Raw genomic sequence first — 22,338 nt, forward strand, 5'->3', positions numbered from 1 at the left:
CTTCTAAGCAAACAGGAAGAAGCCGAGAAAAAAATGTTTCTTCATGCAAAACACGCAGCTGACAAAGGTTACGATTCCATTGTAACAAAATCAATCTGATGTGGAAGTATTGGCCTGCTATTTTCAGAATCGCAGCAGTTCAAATATTATAGGTACGTCTTCCAAATGCAGATTATAAAATGTGCAATCAATGTGCGCAAAATTTGGGAAGAATGTTTGTAGAGCACTTACAAGATTTCACGCCTTTAGTGGTTGTGATTCATTTAGTGCTTTGTCTGGTAAGGGAAAACGCAAAGCATTTGGCGTTTTGAATCGTTCTGTGGAGTTTTCAGAAGGTCTATCCCGTCTTGGTGAAAATTTTAAAGAGGTAGGCGAAGAACTGCCAAAAACACTCGAGAGGTTTTTGTGTGCTATAAATGGATACGATTATAATAACATCAATGAATTTCAGATTTTTTTTGCAATGCAAAAAACATTCATTGTCATCTACTGCCCCAACAAAAGATGCAATGTTAAAGCACATCAAACGATTCAACTTTCAGGGAAAGATTTGGAAATCTGCTCTATAACACAACACTGTTTCATCGCCAAATAATCAGGATTGGATTGTTAAGAACGATTTGATCAGCATCAATTGGCTAGACCAACCGCCAGCGTCAGATGCCTTATTGATACTGATAAGCTGTTCATGTATAGCTGCGCTGGTTGAGCCACCAAAAGATGTTCATGTATTCGACAAGGTTTATCCTGTACAGATGGCTGCAAATATACGAGTGATTGTAGCAACAAGAATAATCAAATCGTTGATATGGTTGACGATGACGACGAAGATGATGAAGATGATGGTGATGATGATTCGGTAGATGGCGTTGACAAAAATAAAGATGATTCTATGGATTGACCTTCTTCATGACCTTAAAAAGTGGTGATTCTGTTGTTAAAAGAACTTTAATATAGATCTTGAAACCCTGACAGTTCTTTTATTTTTTTTAGTACTATGTGTGTTTTTCAATGACTGTGATGTACATTGATTATGTTTGTGTTTGTCATTAATTCCATGTTTTTTCCCTTTCTTACCTTTGAATTTTGTTCAACTGCTTTTAGTGACTTGATGCTCTATGTTTCAATGTAAAAAATATACCTTTTTTATCAAGAAAACTAGTATGTATGCTTTGGTTCATTCAACATCATGAATTTTGGATATTACCCTCCCCCTTTTTTTCTTGGTCCTATACGATTTAAAAATTAAATAAAAAGTAGCCTCCGTATTAATAAGATATGATTTGTTCAATTTAATAAGGGTAGTTGTACCGAATACTTGATTATTTTTTCTTTTTTCTGTACATATGTGTGAAACAAAATTTTTGATATACTCTTAAATAAGACCCCTTTTAACCCCTTTTGGACACTTTTTCAAAAGTCTAACACCTCTTAAAACATTCTTCAGACATTACTCTTTAAACTTAAACCAAAAAATTGCGGTACCCTGGGGTGTAACACAGAACTGAAATTTTGCCTTACCAGCTGATGGACTAATAGACAAATTGGTGTGTTCCTCCAAAAGAGATCGGCAATGATTCTTGATAAGAGAATCGTCTAGGTAGGAGTGAATGAGTACTGCCTGAGTATGAAGATAACACACCACCGTCTGAAAAATCCTGGTAAAAACTAGGGGTGCAATAGCCAGGCCAAAAGGCATAGCCTTGAAACTGTAAACCTTGTCTGCCCAAACCAGTCTCAGGAAATGACGAAACTTGTGAGAAATTGGGATGTGAAAATAGGCATCCATCAAATCTAGAGAGGTTGTCCAAGTTCCTAGATGAATAGTCGACCTGATAGACCTGTTGGTCTCCATTTTGAAATGTGGGACCACTAGATACTGATTGAGAACAGAAAGATCTAGAACTGGTCTCATTTTCCCGTTCTTCTTGGGAACCAAGAACAGCCGGGAATAAAACCCTAGATGAAAAGGAGGATTGACCTCTTCCAACACACCCTTCTGTATAAGAATGTTCACTTCGTCTTGTAACAACTGATTCTTTTGAGAATCCTTTGTCACTGACAGATTGATTGGAACAGGAGAAAGAGGAGGCTGTTCCAGAAACTGAAGTTCCAATCCCCTCCGTAAAATCGAAAGTACCCACTTGTCTGAAGTTATCAGAGCCCATTGATCTAGAAAGCCCCCCCACTGGAAGAAGATGAAGAGGAGAAGTATAGTCTTCCAGTGGGGAACGATTCAACGGAGGGGACAACACATCACTTACCCTGCTTCTTTCCCTTAACAACTTTAGCTTTCTTCCCACTAGAATAGTTGGGACGAGAAAAAGCTGGTCTCTTCGTAGGTTGTGAATTCAAAGAAGAAGAGGTAGAAGCCTTGGGTTGATGAGCAGAAGAAGGATTGTTAACCTGAGTGGTCTTGACAAATCTTTTCCCATCAGTGACCTTCACATCCACCTTGACCACATGAGGGGCCTTATTCAACTCCTCCTGTAACTGCTCTAAGGAAACAGAGAACAACTTGTCCTTAGACAAAGGAGAACTGACAAGTCTCTGCTGAAGCGCTTCAGAGACAGTTGATTTATCAAGAATCTCCTGTCTCTTAGCAAGAGTAAAGTTGGCCACAGTCCCAAGAAGAAGGAATTGAGACATTCCAAGACTCTTGTCTACCTGAAGCAGCATAGACCTCAAGTCTGAAAATTCCTCCCCTTTGTCCTTTAAAAGAGACCCAGCTGCTGACAAAAAGTGCTCAGCTGTCTCAAGAACAAAAGTCAAACACCTCAGATTATTCTCTGACTTGACATAAGAAGCTTGAGAAAGTCTGAGGCCATCCAAAGGTTTCGAACCAAGTAAACTAGAAAAAGCCCTGTCACAATTAGGAGCCGACATACCCAAGGAAGATCCATGGATCTCAAAGTCCTTAGATCTACATCTCCCTGGGTAAGAGGCAGGTCCGAAACCAGAGAACTTACTACCACCAGTTTTGCTAGTGTTATCAAGATTCTCAGCCAGAGAAGAGTTTACAAAAGACAAAGCAGTTGTAAAGTGCCCCGACTCTGGAAAAGAATAATACCCCTTACACTCTGGCTTGACTATACCTGAGCAAGCCATGAAATCCGAAGGAGTAGAAGAAACCCTAGGTTGAGACGACATGGGTATATCTGACATATCCCTGCGAATCGAGTAGACCAGACTCCTAAGGCAATCAGAATTGCCTGAAGAAGGCTCCTTAGGAATGAAAGCATCTCCCTCTGTGCTTACTACACTGTCAACATCTGAAATACCACCTTGGTCATCCAAAAAGTTACCCTCCTGACTTCTAGGAGCCAAAGACACCGAGTCGTCTTCCAACAACTGTCTAGGAGACAGACCCCTAGACTCTATCAGATCAAGCCTGTTACCAAACTCCACAAACTTAGCATTCACAGTAGCTTGAATCTTGTGTATGGACGTGGTAAGACTCCTCATCTCATCCTTCAAAGAGGATGACTCTGAAGAGGGTCTACCACCAAACCCCTGACCAAACTGATTGAGCCGAATACGGGTCAAAGGGCTGGGGATAAGGCGGCAAGTTGGGCATACCCATAGGCATGGGAGGGTAGGCAAAATTCATGGGCCACCTAGTCCTGGAAAAGGGGTCACTCCTGATGCCAGCTGGTAGAGTCTCCTGCCTGCTTGTCGTGCAAGACACAGGAGACGTTGGTATCTGTGCAGGCCTAGTAACGGTATGTGATACCCTACTAGGCCTAGATAGCCTCAACTGACTGGCACCGGGAGTGAACGGCAAAGTCCTGACAGGAACAGGTTCTGAGTCCTGTTCCATACCAACACCTGAAACACCTGGAAATTCCAAACTTCTATCCCAAAAGTCATCAGAATGGGTGGCCGAACGCCAAGGGGACAACAAATTACTGTTGGAAGTGTGTATTTAACTGTCACTTACCTCTTGGGTAGCCGAAGCTGGAATTTTATCCATAATATTCAGTTAAAATGATGATAAATTATCTAAATACACTTATAATAAACAAAAATATCAATTTGAATTTCTATATATATAATAAACCACTTGTTTGCAAAAAATAAACTTTTTCCTCCTCCACAAAAGCGTGCAGCATGCGTTGTTGAACCGGAAAAAATGATGAAGGTTTAGGAAGCACAGGTGTCAGGTGGGAGAGGTTGTCACGGGGTCATGGTTCTTTTTCTGGCTGGTTTCCGGTTGAATAATGCAGCGAGTGGACTGATATCTAAATTTATGAAGGTGAGGTATTTAATGTAATAAAATCATTAGATAGGTATTTCACTTGACCCATATATTTCATCTTTTAGTACTGTAATTTTTTGATGTTATAAAGTCAACCTATAGCTTTGATATATAAAAATGATAGAATCTGAAGCGAGACGATGTATGAAATATTCTTGCTTTGTACGATATCAAGACAAAATATTCAACTCAAACACGCCCTAACATAAAAAGGTGCACTCGATTTTCTCTTTTCGATACAATTGTTACCCAATTTTTGGAATTTTTTCTTGAGTCACATAATGGAAGGGCAGACACGAAAATTACTGAACTAATAGATTGATATGTTTTCCGTCCGTGGTAAATTTAAAAAAAAATCGGAGGTTATGCATTTTCTACATCCAACTTGAAAGATACCCATGTCGTCGACTTGATATCTAATTGTTCTGCTTAACTATGTACTAGATGAATTGAAAACTTATGCAAATGGTGTTTTTTTTTTTAATTAAACACTTCGTTATTGAGAAGAAAATTGTAATTTTGTTTGTTTCTATTAACTTTTAAAATTTTTGTCACTATAGTAAACATTACAGTAAGCACTTATCGCCTTCTCTTACAAAGAGCTTCGATTCTTTTGTTCTATTTCAACCGGGTTTCCGACTGGGAATAGACAGAAAACTTGATAATCTATTCGAGAAATCTTTTGATGGATTATCTATTTTGAACTAAAGAGTTTTCATATAAAGAGATGTGCAGCTACATGAGTGCAGCTACCAAACGGGAAAACCAACTGTCTAATCTATATAATTTCTTCCAGTTACAAGCTAGTAACCAAGGATGTCACGATGATATAGTAAGATTTTATACTATTTTTATTCTTGATTTAACTTACAAGAGTTTATCTATTGATAAATTCGACGCTCGATAAAATTGATTAGTCTTGTTAATTTTTTTATTAAATACTTGATAAATCATACAAAGAAAATTTTTGGGATTGGCTCTATATTTTTTTTTCAGAAAAAGGGGGCGGAATGAGGAAATTGAAATACAGTATTTAAACATTATGTAACAATTTATATTTCATGAAATGGTTATTTATGTCAGCTTTCGAAATCAGTTTAAATTTTACATATATATGTTAAGGGAAAACGGTAGTATTAAATTTTCCAAGCATTAGGTTGGCCTTTTGTGTACCCAAGCAGGTGAAGGAAGTCAAATTATGAGCGCTGTGATTGGATGTAAGGGTACAATATATTTTTTATTTATCTATGAATAACTGCAGTGTGTATATTTACAATATAAATTTTTAAACCTATTGAAATATTTTCTAGAGAATCATTCGAAAAGACTTGCAAAATTTCATAAAGGAGTAGGTTCAGTAAGAAAGACCCCTTTTTGGCCCCAAAATATAGCAGTTTTACAAAATTGTTCAAATGTAAACTTTTAGTAATTTATTGAATAGAAGAATGTTTCTGCTACATAAATATGGGCTGTTTTTGACAATACAATGAAAATATATCGGGTACTAGCACCACAAAGTCATGCTAAATTACTAAAATCTTCAGAATTCTAGCATTTTAGTTGAATTTTAGACGGTTTTCGTGTAAAACGAAAGTGGCCGCATTCGTGTTCATCCTTAAAATGCTTAATATTAAAATCTGAGTTGTATTTTATGATAATACATAACATATATAAAGGTTGAGGATGAACACGGATGCGGCCACTTTCATTTTTGACAAAAACCATCTGAAAAGTGACATTTTTCGGCATATTTGGTAGATTTTTCATATTTCAGCTTGAATCGGTTCGTTTTTTATGATAAAATCAGTTAAAATCTTTCACAAAAACTAATTGATTCAAATAAAATAGACACTTAACGAAGTGTTTAAAAAGTGGCCAAAATACTTCGTCAGATAAACCTGAAATTTGAGGCCAAAATCGGTCCTTACCGGACCTTTTTCTTCTCCTTTGGTGCAAAATGACGGTGGGCATGGATAACATAAACAAGCTCCGTTGGAAGTTGGTCATGATACTATTTGGCTTTAATTTTTAAAACAGAATAATAAAGTACTAACACAACATATAACTGTCTTATCCAGGTTTTTATCTTAAAAAGTGGTAAATTTAGAAAATGTTAATATTGTCGCCTATGGCAGAATAAATAGTACCGTTTTCCCTTAAGCCCTTCCCACGTAAAAACCGAACATTTTTTCACACTTCCGTGTTTTAGTCAATCCCGGACAAGGTCAATTTATTCGTCCGACCTTCACCTTATAAATCGAAAGGGAAAGTACAAAAGAAATAAAAGGATAGTCATATCACATCACGTATATATAATTTGTAGACTAATTGTTAAGTTATTTTACAACTGAACAGCTTTAACCGAAAAGTTTATATTACATTGTGTTTAATAATGTTGTTGTAAATACAGTGACTCAAATATATTATAGATTTAACTTGATAATTTTTTCGAGTAAGTTGATACCTGCAGTTGCGTCAGTTCCAAGAATTTCTCCAAAAGCGGATAGTAAACAAAGAAAATCATGGCTTTGGATAGACATTTACGTATAGACTCGCAGGAAGGGTAGGTTTATCCTTTATATTTGAAAGAATTGGGACTTTTACATTTGAAGTTTGAGGATCCCGAGATGGGATACCGGCCTGTACTGATGTAGTCTATGGAGAAGACTTCATAAGTCTGTTTGACTTGTGTCTTATCCAATTTGTATTTAAACAAATAAAATATGTTTAAACTAAACTGATGTAGTCCAAATAATTATGAGGTCTGGGAAGGCTATTTTAAATTTCTGCTTTGATGCCTTACTGTGCTGATGTACATTTTGTAAGGTGTCAAAGAAAAAAATATAACAGCCTTTCAAGATGTCATAATTATTTGGACTAGGAGACATGATGAGAAGTTTCTAGTTTTCTACACTACAGTTAGCACCACAGTCATAATACGTTCTGTCATTAATAATATAATATAATAAAATATTGGCAATCGGAAGAAAATAGTGTTCATGTATTGTATAAACATGGACACTATTTTCTGGGTTGGTCTTTTCACCACTGAAAACAACCGCACCGTGACCACTGAACACCACCAAACACCCAAAAAGACTATTAACTCTAAAGAAAAACATCACTCAATAAAAGATCATAAAACAATAAAATCATTTAAATTACTTAATTTTTAATCATAGGCACTGGCTACAGTTACATGGAAATGTAACAATAATAAAAATGTTATTGTTACATTGGAGACTAATTGCCATAATGCAAAGTTGGGTAAGGAACCGATTAATTACGAATGTAACAATAATTATTGAGGCTACGGTTACATTGTGTTATTGTTACATGAAAAACAGCAATGTACGCTAGATTTATTAAACATAAATCTTCTATATAGTTGGGTTGCTTAATTCATTCATGTCTACTAAATAATATGTGTTATAGTAATAAATAATAGATATTATTATTCAACAAATGGTGTTTAAAGGGTTTTAGGTATTAATGGTTTTGATGTTCTTAAAGATACAGTTTTTACTTCTCCAAATTAGTAGTGCCAAAGGTAAAAAATATAGTTCAATGGTTTGTTGTTGAAAACTTGGGCTGAGCAGGCCTCGACAATAACGCTTGTCCGATTGTCCGGTATCAGGGGGAAAAAAGGTCGGACAAGTAAAAGCTGTATCAAGCTTGTCCGTCGGGACAAGTACATTATTATTCTGCAGAAAATAAATTTAATCCATCTTTGATGAACAAAGTAATTATAAACAAAAAACAAGAAAACAAATATTAATTTGACATGTTTCTGTATTCTGTTTATTCAAATGCAAAGCCTTTTTCTTCAACATGTTTACTTGCAATCGATAATTTTTAACTGGTTCTTTGTCAGGTACTTTTTAACTATTCTTAGACTTTTCTCGGAAACCAGTCTTACTGATCCGAACACCCCCTCATTGGCAATTCCGACCTTATGATGGCTTATCTTCTTCTTTTTATTGATTGCATTTGAACAAGGATTTGTATAGTAAGACACTTACTGTACAAATCCTTGATTTGAATAAGCTTTTTTCAACTTAAAAAAAACCACAGGATACAAACCCAATGAGTGTACATTGGCCTATCAGATGGTGCCTCCTGTTAAGAGTCTGATGAGACTAGCTGGCGTTGATGAAAACTAGAACCTAATTCCTGTGACATGACTAGTTTTGCAGCTGTACTTGACTCATATTTTTGAAAAGTATTTCAAAAGAAATAAATCAAATTCTGTTATATTGTTTAAATTCGTTTTGCTCCTTTAATCAACTAAGAATATAAAAAGGTTATTTTTAATAGAAATTTTTTGGACAAGTATCAATTTCATTCGGACAAGTCAATTTTGGTATGTACTTGTCCTACAGGACAAGTTGAAAAAAAAGTTATTGTAGAAGCCTGCTGAGAAAACTGTTCACTTGTAAGTATTTAACTGCACACCTACTCGTATTACTGTCATTATACTTTGAACAATGGATGAAGAGATTCCTATTAACAATTTTGTTTGGATGAAAAATTTCAAACTTGCATGGGATGCGTTTGAAACGAAACTGAAACAATATCAAGACACAAATTTCATACAGCTATACAAACACACTTACCAAAAATTGTTCAGTGGTCAAAAGACCTACCGCTAGCCTATTTTCTTCCTGTTGCCCTTATTTATTACTATTGACAAAAACTTTTACTTAGTGCCTGTGTTAAGGCTTACACAATTTGGATTTAGATTCAAGATTTTTATTGACCATTTTGACCAATCATGGACCCTCAGGAGCATAATACTAGTAATATGATCAATAATAAACAACATTTTCACAATGGTTAAAATAGAATTCAATAACAGATTTTAAATTTAAAGATATGTGGTAGGGCACATATAATTGATATAATAAGCAAATAATATACCCGTATTGTATATGATAAGTATCATGGAATGAAGGCAAGGGTCCAGATATTTTTTTTCAAAAAAAGGGGTCCCAACACATGCAAGTTGTTTAAAAGCAGAATTCGAACTGAAGGTCCCCATATAAAAGCATAAGTTATCAAAAAGGGGGATACCAACCCCCAGAACACCTCCCTCCCCACCCAATATAATTAGATTGGAAGATTTTCTCATTTTTTAGGATAAGGAAAAATAAAGGGAAATTGGTCAAAGAGTAGAACATTGTATAGTTGTTTTGGTCATATACAGAAATAAGTCTTACCAAACTTTGGGTGTGGATATTTCTTATCTGCTTAAAAGCCCATACAAATTGGAATAGATAAGATTGAAAACTTGTACAAGTATAAATTTGAATGACTGTTTGATTTATTCTTGAATATGTTGCTGAAGGTTGTAGACAGTATATGATTCAGGAAAGTTTCAGTAATGTCCATATTTCGTCAATGTATCAAGAAGTTTAATTTCATTCACTAGGTGAGTATATTTACTGCACTGGAGTTAATTGATGAATTTTCACATGTATAAGCGATGTATTTCATGTATTTAATCATGTTAATGTAGGACTTTGTACTTTCAGGATATCCTTTGTCAGGAATATCCACCTTGATTCCATGGAAGAAGATGTCTTGTATCACCTGGCGCTAAGCAACAAATCACATGACCTGAAAGAAATATTTGGTGATGTGAAGGTATCATTTCATTAATTTGATAAAAGATATATAAAATTTCCTATCACAACTTTAAACTGAATACACATTTTAAAATGTCAGATCAGTATTTTTTAGAATGTTTTTTTTTTTTTTTTTTTTTATCATGGACTAGTACATGTAGTACAGAATAGCCTAAGAGTTATGTTAAGTTATGTACCGGTAAAAGGTGTTTGTCACTAATTCTTTGTGCAGATAAATAGCAAGACAATATAAAAAAGAAGATGTGGTATGATTGCCAGTGAGACAACTGTCCACAAGAGACCAAAATGACACAGACATTAACAACTAAATGTCACCGTACGGCCTTCAACAATGAACAAAGCCCATACCGCATAGTCAGCTATAAAAGGCCCCAATAAGACAATGTAAAACAATTCAAACGAGAAAACTAACGGCCTTATTTATATAAAAAAATGAACGAAAAACAAATATGTAACACATAAACAAACGACAACCACTGAATTACAGGCTCCTGACTTGGGACAGGCACATACTTAAATAATGTGGCGGGGTTAAACATGTTAGCGGGATACCAACCCTCCCCCTAACCTGGGACAGTGGTATAACAGTACAACATAAGAACAAACTATAAAAATCAGTTGAAAGACAAGACAATACAAATATTTTATTTCCTCAGAAACAAATGTGTACAAGAGGTCAAAACATGATATAATGTATACACAATAAATCGACAGCAGTGTAGTGTATCTTAGCACATGATTTTCATGACATTGAGATATATACATTATATTTTACCTATTAAGTTAAAAGGATTACATAATGCATAATGCTCTAAATTATGAAAGTCATGACACTTTAAGACACATCCTTAGATATTTGTCACAATCAGTCTAAGGAATCGATATTATATGGTATATTTCAATCTATTTAAAATCCATAAAAGTGCCTTTATATCTATGTAAAAAGTAAAACCACTAAAATACTGAACTTTGAGGAAAATTCATAATGGAAAGTCTCTAATCAAATGGCAAAACCAAATAATAAAACACATCAAACGAATGGACAACAACTGTCATGTTCCTGACTTTGTACAGGCATTTTCAAATGTAGAAAATAATGAATTGAACCTGGTTTTATAGCGGCGCCCTTAAAGTGTTGTGTGATGATTTCTACACAAAGGGTATGCTTCAGTGTAGCCCAACATGCTACGACTTAAGAGTGGCCTTTTGGAATAATCACTCTGCCTTTTTTTTAAACTGCAGGAAACACTACTATAATGGCATATCAAATGTAAGTATTCAAGATTGTGAATTTTTTTTAAAGGAAACAAAAGATAAATGGAATGATTTTGCTCATTAATGTTAATTTTGTGGACAATTTTGCCCTTTAATATCCTATATATGTGGGAACATATTCAGGGAATAATACTACTCTATAAACAAACACAAAAAAAAAATCTTTTTGCTTAATAAAAAATATTGTAAACTAACAACATTCTTTCCTTAAGATCATAATTATGACTCAAGTAATCGTTTCCTGAATGACAAAAAGAGTACAAATGTACCATAACTTTTATACCACAAAATGTACATTTTAAAAAGTATAAATGAATTTAGTGTAGTCATTTGAATGATTTATAGTTGGTGTTATATTTACACCACAGCATAATAAAAAGTTATCTGATCTATAACCATGATAACAAAGAAGAACTTGAAATGGATGATATGAAATTAACCCCCCCCCCCTTTTTGTTGAAAAATTTTGGTTGATTACATAGGGAATCACTGAAGCATGACTGGAGCGCAACCCCCCCCCCTTCCCCCTTGGCCAGTCAGTGGGCAACCCCTTTAGGTGTCAGACCACCAATTACTCCCTCCAATTTAGAACGTATGTAAAAGAAGCCCTACTCTGACACAAAATAGTGCTTTTGATGTCCTTGTTTACTTAAACTAACCAACAAATTTGCAGAAATGAAACTTTTAGTGAAAGAGAAATATATCTAGATCATTTTGAGCCAAAATTTACTTGTCTATGAGTTTGCATTAAAAATTGAGGATTAATGCGCTCCATAGTATACTAATTTGAGATTTCCAGAAAACCAGTTTTTATTTTTGGAGTACCTCTGTTTGAAGGTCAGTTATTTTGTTAGAAGGCTTTAAAGGTATGGTGGAAATTGGCATGTAGAAAGCTGATACATGTACAATTAAGGATATACCTGGTTTCTATGAAGTTAAACTTAAGGTAAAATATTTAGAAAGCTGTGAAAATTGCAAAATTTGGTTGAACAGATAGGGATTTTTAATTGGTGGTCTGACACCTTTTGAAAAGTTCTGGATCCTCCACTGATTTTAATTGTAAACTAAGACCTCCATTTCCCCCAACATTCATTGTACAACAAGAAGAAAGCTATATGGTATGGATATGTTGTTGGCTGAGACCATTCATGTAGACTTCCATGATGTTTTAGATTTTTCCTTGTAAGTCATCAATTCTGCTTCAATCTTTTTTTTTTAATTCTTTGTTGAAACCAAAATATGTCCGTTAGAACTGGGGGTAAAATTTTTCCTCTGTCTTAAACTATTTTCACAAGGACACTCACAAATTGTGAGTATGTAATGTTTAATTTTTTATTTTTAGTTTGTTTGTTTTGGTGGATCACCATCCCGGATGGAGAAGTTTGCACATTACATGGTAGATCAGCTGAAGTTTAAGTTAACACCAGGGCAGACCCTATATAACATCTCTAAAGGATCAGATAGATATGTTTTATATAAAATGGGACCAATCATCTCAGTTAGTGTAAGTATAAGAGAAGAAGAAAAAGGCAAAAGGTTTCCAATGTTGATAATAGATACATTTTTGTATATCATTATGAAAATAATCAGATGTTGTGTGATTGCCAATTAATTGACTATCCACAAAATGACATAGATGTTTACAAATATAGGTCACTGATTCAACAGGAAGCAAAATTCATATTATACAGTAGGCTATTAAAGGCCTAACGTAACGGTACCCAAATTGCACCGAGTACCCAAATTGCACCTATTTATCAAAAATAGCAGCGAAAATCTAACAAGATTTCCTAGAGACTAAAAAAATGGTATTTTTATGATTTGATACTATGCACGTCTTTCAACATAGGTAAAAATATTTAGATATACACAAAACGTTCACAATATTTATCAACAGATGAAGTGTTTACTGAAAAAGCAAAATGTACTGAAACGTCGCCATGCGACGTCATCAAAACGTCATCTTTTTAAAATTAACAAATACAATACGTTTCAAGTATCCATTTCTTAAAAAATGAAGAGTAAGCATGGACAAATATCCAATTGTTCAAAATATTTGAAAAAAATAAACAAAAGCTCTGTTATTCGACTTTTGACGATGTGAATTTAAGCATGGATGCAATTTGGGTACTCCTCATTACAGAATCTGGGATGGTTTGGAGGTAAGTTCAGACCAATTTTTCTATGATTCCTTATGGATTGAAAATCAAATTGGTGTACCTTTATAATAAAGAAGGATATGGCTACAAAATAAACACAAAATGGAAATTTTTGTCTTGATCATAAAAAAACTTAGTTGAAAAAACTGTCAAAATAGGTGCAATTTGGGTACCGTCACGTTATACATTAATACATAATGAAAAAATTTGAACCGGGAATACAACTTGATTTAAAACTATACAAACAATGAATAAAAAGCAAATGTGACACAGTATACAAAGACAACCCCTAAATTATAGGCATCTGACTTGGAATAGGCACATACAAAATGTCATTTAATTGAGTTAAATATGTTTTTTGAGCTCTCTACACTCCCCTAACCATGGACATTGATATAACACTACAACATAAGAACAACTGAAAAAATCAGTTGAAAATATAAGATGCAATTATAAACAATAATTGTGCATTTTTAGAAAAGGATATTTTTAAATATTACATTCAACTTCTCTACCTTTTAAAGTCAGAAATTGCATTTATTCAATCAAAACCTTACTGGACTGGCTTGATAGCTGATCATTTCTAAACTTTATCACATTTAAGATGAATAAAATATAATGCTCTATAAAAATTAAAAGAAATTGTACATCCATCCATAAACATGTTAAGAAATTGGTCAACGAACTACATACTCTTGATATTCAAGTTGCAAATAATATAAGGTATAAAACCTTGCTTGCCAAAAATAGATAGAATTATGATAAGTGTATGAATCTAGTATCTGTTCTAAAAATAACAATGTTGTCATTATTTACATAAAATTTAAAACTGGAGTTATCTACTTATGTCCATAGTTGTAGTTGAACCTCCAACACTTTATACACTGCAATGGTTTAGTTCCCAAATCAAAACTAGTGCTATCTTTACCCTTCAGTGCTACATGCTTTTTAATTTTATATTATGACTAAATTTAGATTGAATGTTTTACATGTATTGCAAAAACATTATGTTGACTGGTTTTGTTTACAGCATGGTATGGGAATTCCATCTTTGTCTATTTTGATTCATGAAATTCTGAAACTGCTTCAGCATGCTGGGTGCGATCCTTCAGAGGTAGTTTTCTTCAGACTAGGAACCAGTGGTGGACTAGGTATGTATCAATATAGAATCTACTGGACTACAAGCTCCTAGCTAGGGACAGTAACAGATTAAATGTGACGTGGCAAAACATGTTTGTGAGTGCTCAAAATTAGCCCTAAGGGGATTGACTCATAAAAAAAACTGTGTGTAAAAGCAAAACAGGAACATTCTGCTATTAAAGGGGCATAATTAGTACCTTCAAGAAAGAACACATTGATAATCTTTTTAGCTGAAGAGTCACAGATGTTGTCAGGGAGAAAATTAATAACTTTAATCTGACATGATCTAATCACAGTTTCAGTGCATATTTCTTACATAATTATCTTTTTCAGTACTGAAGGTCTGGATGAATTTGCAATGATATTGATATGAGTACAAGATTGAAAATTGTATATATTTCAGATTTGTTGATACAATGTATGAGTAAATGTATATCTGTTGTAGGGTTAGATGCTGGAACAGTGGTTATATCTGAAGCAGCAGTTGATGGAATTCTTAGATCATACATGGAAATTGTAAGTAGAGAAGTATACATTATGATACTGTTTGCATTTTGGTTTAGAAACGGGGTGGCATTATTTTTAAATATATTTAAACTTAATTAAGATCTTTATGAATTCCTTTAAGAGGTTCTGGTACATTGCTACATAAATGTTATGTTTTATAATTTAATGTAAAAGAAGTATGAACGGTTGAGTTAAACAAAATTAATAATTGCTTTTTAAATATTTTTTTATTTGTACACAGTCTTAATCAATAGCCATATCAAATTGACATTGAAGTGTCATTAAAAGTTTTTATGCATAATAAAACTTCATGATACAAATAGATTATACCACTGATTCGAGTGTGATAAGATATTAAGAGTGGACAAATATCATATTACACTAGATTTGGTGGTGGAATCAGTTTCTCTAATGATTTTTAAAGAGTATGCAGGCAACCTTATTTCTTCTTTTCAAATGATCTGCAAAAAGATGTGTACTTTCTACCTGATGTCACCAGGCATGATTGCTTTTTTCGTGCTGTCACAATAGGAAATTCATAGGAAAGCATGAAAATTTGATGTCATAATCAAATTTTGATCAATGAAGAACTGAGATCAGAAGAACCACACCTTGATTAAATAAAAATAATCAACATGTCAGGAAAAATTGTATAAGAATTAGAGAAATTGTAGTTACAGCCTTATCAAACCATTATGCAGATAAAATCATATCCAATTAAGAGTTTTAAAATCTGAAATTAAAATTAGCATTTTTATTCTGTTTACAGCCAACATTAGGACTTATTATACAACATCCTGCCAAATTAGACGAAGCACTAAACAAAGAACTTCTGCAAATTTCTGAAGAAATTGGATGCAAGTCTGAGTTAGGAAAGACTATGTGTACATATGATTTTTATGAAGGTAATTGCAGGATAAGAAAATAATATGTGTTTGCAACTGTCAACCAGTTTATTGATTAACCATCAGAAGTACTTAATATCAAATACCTTCAATTTTAACACGAAACGCACGTCTGGCGTATTAAATTATAATCCTGGTACCTTTGATAACTGTTTACACCACTGGGTCGATGCCACTTGAATATCAATTATATGGTCATTTTATTAAATTTCCTGTTGACAAAAATTTAAATTTCTCGTAAAACTAAGGATTTTCTCATTCCAGGAATAGATTACCTTACCCGTATTTGGCATAACTTTTTGGAATTTTGGGTCCTCAATGCTCTTCAACTTTGTACTTGTTTGGCTTTTTAGATCTGAGCGTCACTGATGAGTCTTATGAATAAGAAACGTGCGTCGTCTGGTGTATTAAATTATAATCCTGGTACCTTTGATAACTGTTAATCTAGTTTATTTACCTTAACTTTTTTTCATGACTGTGATTCTTTCTTGACTGAAAACATCAGAACCGTGGCATATGTGAGATTTTTTGTCTGACATAATTTAAAGTTGACTCTACAATACCTTTAGTCTTATTAGACAATTCCTGCAGGAAATATTGAACTAAAACCAATTATGTTACAACTTTTACTCAATGACAAATTTTAAATGCAACTTCTCTATGATCAATTGCCAGAAAGTCTACTGAAGTCTACTGTTCAGAAGCTCTTTTCACCAAAAAACTTACCAGTAAAAATACTCACAAGTCAAGAACAATTCAGTATAACTTAATACATGTATCAATTTTAATCATAAGATTTTTTGGTTAATAGAGCTGAGACATTTATATCCCTCAGGTGCACAGTAGCTAGAGGCATTTAAATACAGTGTAACACTCTTGTTATTTTTGAAGGTCAAGCAAGGTTAGATGGAGCATTCTGTGATTATACAGAAGAAGATAAACTAGCTTTCCTAAAAAGAGCACATGAGAGAGGGGTCAGAAATATAGAAATGGAATCCTTATGCTTTGCTGCCATGACACATCGAGCTGGTGTCAAAAGTAAGTCATTCTCCTCAAAGCTTATGTCTTTTATTTTGAAGTTGCATGTAGCAAAAACATATTAATGAAGTTGCTGTTAGAATATTTGATATTACCTAAAATAAGTTGTAAAATTAATTATATATGTGTTATACTGATCTGTGACAAAAACATATATGTTTATCGCACCGCGGGTAAAATATCACATTGTGATTGGTTTAACACCGTCACGTGGTGATCCCCTATGAGACTAGGGGGTTAGTAAATTTCATAGGAGGTTCTTGACGCATTAATAGTGACGTCATCTATTAATGTTGTTGTGTTTCATTGTTTAATTTTCAACATAACGCAGCAGAAAAAGTCCAGCGTGCGATAAATTCGTTATACGGTTAACTACTGACCCCCTACGGATCCATAGAGAGTGTCACCCCCTATGAATTTTACTAACCCTCTATGGATCCGTAGGGGTCAGTAGCGAACCATATAACTTATAATATGGTCAACACAGGTGCTTAAGAGCAAAAAATACAGTGACAGGGCCAGGTAAAATCTTCCAATATGAATATGTGTTTTTTGTGACATTAACTATTAGCAGGCAAAATTTTACTTTCAAGAGTGCAAAATAGAAATATCAAAAATGATAAAGTATCAAAATTACAAGAAAAAGTCAATCTCTTCTGTTTCGTATGTCCTTAAAAGATACTGTTTATTTGTTAATCCATGTAAGATTATTCATATAGTCTCTTTGATAAATGTGTGATATTTTTCACAGGTGCTGTATTATGTGTGACTTTGTTAAATCGTCTCAACGGTGACCAGATAAACACTCCACATGATGTAATGGAGGAATGGCAAGCTAGACCTCAAAGAATAGTAGCTGCTTACATTAAAAAGAAACTTGGAATGGAATATAAAAGTTAATAGTTTTTTAAAGAATATAGGATGATAACAGGGAAAAGTTTGACCAGCAAATAGCAATGCTTCTTATAGCATAATATGCTTACTTTAAATTATAATTAAAAAATTATATTTGCAATACAGTCAATCTAATACTAGTTATGACTGAAAATGACATTTGTTCCACTTAGCAGCAAAAATTGTTATTTAATTTTAAATATTTCATATTTTATACAAACTCTATTTGAATATAATGTTTAGTAAAAACTAAGGTACTCCTGTTTATGACAGAGTGCTCAAAATCTTTTTTTCCCCATAATTGAAAGAAATCTGCATGTTCCTTACTATTGTATCTTTTAAACAGTACCAAAAATGTGTCTGTCCTTTGCAAAATTTTAGACCACCACTTTTGAGAACTCTATTATTATGATTCAGATCGAAATCCACCAAAAACATGCTTTATAACATATGCTTTAGATGTACATGTTAATCTATGATAGTTTAAAGTCTCTAGTTCAAAGAGTTATGGCCAACTCTTGGGAAATCAACGATTAATCATATTAAAGAATTTAACAAGAATGGAACTTATATATCTGTTAATCGCTCACTTATCAGTCCAACGAAAAGATATATTCTGAGAGTATCTTAGATTTTAAGTATGATAGCTTTTTTATGCTTGTTTATAACATAGAGCTTATATTTTCAAAGCTTTCTAATATTATAGAGTTAGTCTTAAAGTCTAATATTTCAGTTTGGAAAAAAAAATATTGTTCAAAGCGATAAAAGCGTTTTGCTGATTTCAAGATTACCTTTGAAAATAAAAAAATAAAAAATATTATCAGAATGAGCAATATATGGAATAGGATTTGTGTTATGTGCTTATTTATCTTAGATGTTGATTTATTGTTTTTTTAGATTTTATTTTGCCATAATATTGTTTTATCAATTTGCTTCTATATGCTTAATTTATTAATTATTAATCACCCAGACAAATTATATTTATTATTCATCTCTCCAAGGTAAATATTTTCATTGTTATTTATTTTAAAAGTCATGTATTCCTTCTTTTATTTATTTGACATATCAATATAAATCATGTGCATTGTTTGAAGAAAGAAAATTCTCCCAACTAGTCGACTCTGTCTGTCAGAAGTACAAAAAGAGTACCTAGTTTGTATCAGTTACCCTATCAGTTATTCTTCAACCTATGGACAAATTAGAATTATTTTTTCTGATGTTTTTTATGAATTTAACTTACTTATTTTTTCATCTAATGCTATAAGGTGTATTTAGTTTGTATCAATGGTAAATCCAACAGTTTATTGTTTACATTATTCAAACTTTGCATTTATACCCAAATGGGGTATTTTCCAATTTCAAGAAGTAGAAAAAATATTACACATTAGAATTTTCCAATCTCTACTGGGCTGAAGGCTTTTTCATCAAAATAGCATTGTTTGATACAGGTCAATAAGAATCTAGTTGAATTATTTAATAAATGCCTTTTAATTTAGATACAATGAAAACAGCATACAACAGGGAAATTCATATCTTTGATTTTAATGCCTTCAAATTTACTAAAAAAACTGTTTTGTACTGATAGAGAATTATTTGCTAAACAACGAAAAAACATTTCCTGTCTCATATTTATAGGGAGCTAAAGAACATTAACTTTTATAACTGTAGAAAAATACCTTCCATTAAAGAAAATAATTCTTTCAAAGGGGAGATAATTAACATTAGATGAAGACAATAAAAGTAGAGTTATGCATACATTCCTTCTTTTTTATTTTATTTAGACCAGTTTTAATTTTGTGAATTAATTTATCATTATGAATGGCCACAGTTTACCTTACTACTTTTGGGGTGAATGTTTGAATATAGAAATCCTTAAATTTGAAATCCTGGGTTATTTTCTTGTCAATATGTGTTTATTGAATTTCTCTTTAACTAGTTTTATTAAGAAGCCTTATTGAATCAAGAATTTAGAATTGATATGTCTTGCTACTTTGCTTTAAGTTTGCATCTCCAGTAAAACTGCATTTATGACCATCAAATTCCAAATTGACAATTGTAACTCTTCAAACAAAGAACTGTTATTCCTTAATTATAACAGGAAATGCAACATAGACCACTTCAGAAATCAGTAAGTTAGACCAATTAAAACATATGAAGTTTGTGCAATACAGGATTTCAGAAATTGTGAAGACTTCAAATAAATAATTTATAATATGCTGTACTATCTGTTTTTCCAATTTTTGTCTTGTTTGTTTTTGGCAGTGTAGGGAGAATTAATAGTTGTTCCAGTGTGTGATTTTGTATCAAATTACAAAGACTAAACATATATCTATGTGTTAACAGTTTATTACAATTTAACATTATAAACCATGAAATAACTGGTTAAGAAAAGCCACTTATAACACAAAAGTAGTTTTACTTACCTGAAATCTTTATTGTTGATTTGTCTGTTTGTGCTATTATGTGTTATTAAGTAATTTTACATTAGTTCTATCATTATATCACCTTAAGGAATGTTTAAATGAATGTGGAGTGTTTAGTTGTTTACAATTTTCAGGGTTAAGATATGTATTTAATAGATTGATGAAGATTTTACTTTATATTATTTTATTTTCAGTGAATCTCTATCTTTCAAATTGTAATGCATGGTACATGTGTTTTGTATACTCTTTTAAGTCTGTTTGGTTTTAATTTTTTGTGAACAATAGTGGAAAGTGTGTTATAACAAAAATACTATAACACCTAAACATAACAGTAACGCTGCAATAAGTAAAAGAATATACCTTTTACATGCAGATTGATATTTATTAACATATTTTAAACATATAATCACATTTAAACTTTTGTTTCTACTTAAAATTCTTACTTAGATATAGGAAGGTGCAGTATGAGTGCCAATGAGACAACTCTCCATCCAAGTAACAATTTTAAAAAGTAAACCATTATAGGTCAAGGTACGGCCTTCAACAAGGAGCCTTGGCTCTCACCGAACAGCAAGCTATAAAGGGCCCAAAAAATTACTTGGTGTAAAATCATCCAGACAGGAAAACCAATATATAATTATAAAATTGTCAATGCCAACTTGCCAAGTGAACACTGGAGTACAGGGCGTTCTATATTTCTGCTTATATAACATCAGGCTTAAGCACCTGCTCTTATTAAATATGTATTTTATATAGATGTTAACATTTTTATATTAACTTAATTCCTTGTTATACTTGTTAATTGATTATTAATTTATTCATTATACTGTATTCTCTGTTTTATAACTTAATGATTTATAAATTCATGTAGCCAATATTTACATGTAAGACCAAAGTTTTTATACATTCTGACCAGAATATAAAGTACAATTTCTCCCTACCTCATTTTTTGTTATGATGCCAATTAAACACTGAAAAGTTTAATGAAATTATAACAAATATTTAAAAAGAACTAATTTTATATATGTTTAAATTATTTCAATACACCCATATATCATATTTTTCTTAATTCAGAATCAGTGATTAAGTAATAAGATGCTAAAACATTTATAGCATAATTTTCTTGTAACTTTTATGTGTTCAAAAATTGAAATTATTACAGTTTAAAATGTTTGTACTTTTTACACTTTTTATGTATTTTTGTAACTTGTTGCACTATGTGTCCCTGTTTGCATGTAGGCTAAATAAATATTTTAAAACATAATCTTCTTCCTGTGTACTTACTTTTACTGCCCTAAGAACAAGTGAACTATAGCAACATTGAACAAGATCGGTGATATAATGTTGTAAAAACTCTGAAATGATAAGCTTATAATATATTAATATTCAGTCTGTGAAAAATGCTAAAGGGAGATAATTTACAACTCTTTTGAAACTTTTAATTAAATATGGTCTCATATTTAAAAATTTAGTTGGGAAAAATTATGAAACAATTGGTTTATTGCTGATATGAACAATTTGTAAAAGTTTTGTTTGAAATGCTCTTCAAATGATAATTATTAGATACATGTGACCAATTCTTACATATATATAGTAATTACATGTAACCAAAAATGTACCAGGATGTTTTGGCATTGCTTATTTTTGACTTCAACTTGGGTTCATAAAAGTCCAAAAATAGCTCTCAAGTTTATTTTGCTAGATGAGCTTTTGAGTGCATATAGCATAAGATTGGTGATGTTAAATTATTTTTACAATAGACAACAGATTTAAGATAATAGTCAAGCAAAATAACTGCTGACTAAAAGTGAATGTTAACAGCACAATAATAACTGCTAAGCACTATACACATGCAGATAGTCAAGTTAGCCAATGATTCAGTTTCAATCCATAAATTATCAAGAATCAAAACATTATTAAACACCTGTCCACAAAATACAACACAGAACAATAAAAATTGAACAATGTACAAATACCCAGGATTAATGTAGGGGTGAACTTAGATGCCTTGAAAGGTTGAGCAGGTTCTGCTCCACTTGTGGCAACCTTTGTGTTGCTCATACATGAGAAGAACAAATCTGGAGATAAGTT

The 22,338-nt window shown here is 32.5% G+C and overlaps 1 protein-coding gene across 2 annotated transcripts; it reads left to right on the plus strand.

Moving 5' to 3' along the window:
• Positions 1–6,485: 6,485 nt before the first annotated feature.
• LOC139510285 (uridine phosphorylase 2-like) lies at positions 6,486–21,511 on the plus strand. 2 transcript variants are annotated; one of them, XM_071296781.1, is made up of 8 exons: positions 6,486–6,821; positions 9,793–9,904; positions 12,524–12,685; positions 14,371–14,491; positions 14,926–14,996; positions 15,757–15,892; positions 16,784–16,930; positions 17,682–21,511. In XM_071296781.1, exons 1-8 carry the CDS (start codon positions 6,781–6,783, stop codon positions 17,828–17,830), a joined length of 939 nt encoding a protein of 312 aa, XP_071152882.1. In that variant the 5' UTR covers positions 6,486–6,780; the 3' UTR covers positions 17,831–21,511. The 2 variants fall into 2 exon arrangements, with proteins under 2 accessions (XP_071152882.1, XP_071152883.1); XM_071296782.1 differs by lacking the exons at positions 6,486–6,821; positions 9,793–9,904 and adding an exon at positions 10,957–11,176.
• Positions 21,512–22,338: the final 827 nt, after the last annotated feature.

The sequence above is a fragment of the Mytilus edulis genome, chromosome 2 (assembly GCF_963676685.1).
Source record: "Mytilus edulis chromosome 2, xbMytEdul2.2, whole genome shotgun sequence".
In the NCBI taxonomy this organism is placed as follows: Eukaryota; Metazoa; Mollusca; class Bivalvia; order Mytilida; family Mytilidae; genus Mytilus; species Mytilus edulis.

What these genes read in the sequence shown, in the direction of transcription:
- LOC139510285 (XM_071296781.1), top strand. Translation starts at nt 6,781, where the DNA reads ATGGCTTTGGATAGACATTTACGTATAGACTCGCAGGAAGG. An exon ending in CGTATAGACTCGCAGGAAGG is followed by an intron (nt 6,822 to 9,792) that starts GTAGGTTTATCC and finishes TTGTACTTTCAG; the next exon opens with GATATCCTTTGTCAGGAATA. An exon ending in GACCAATCATCTCAGTTAGT is followed by an intron (nt 12,686 to 14,370) that starts GTAAGTATAAGA and finishes TTTTGTTTACAG; the next exon opens with CATGGTATGGGAATTCCATC.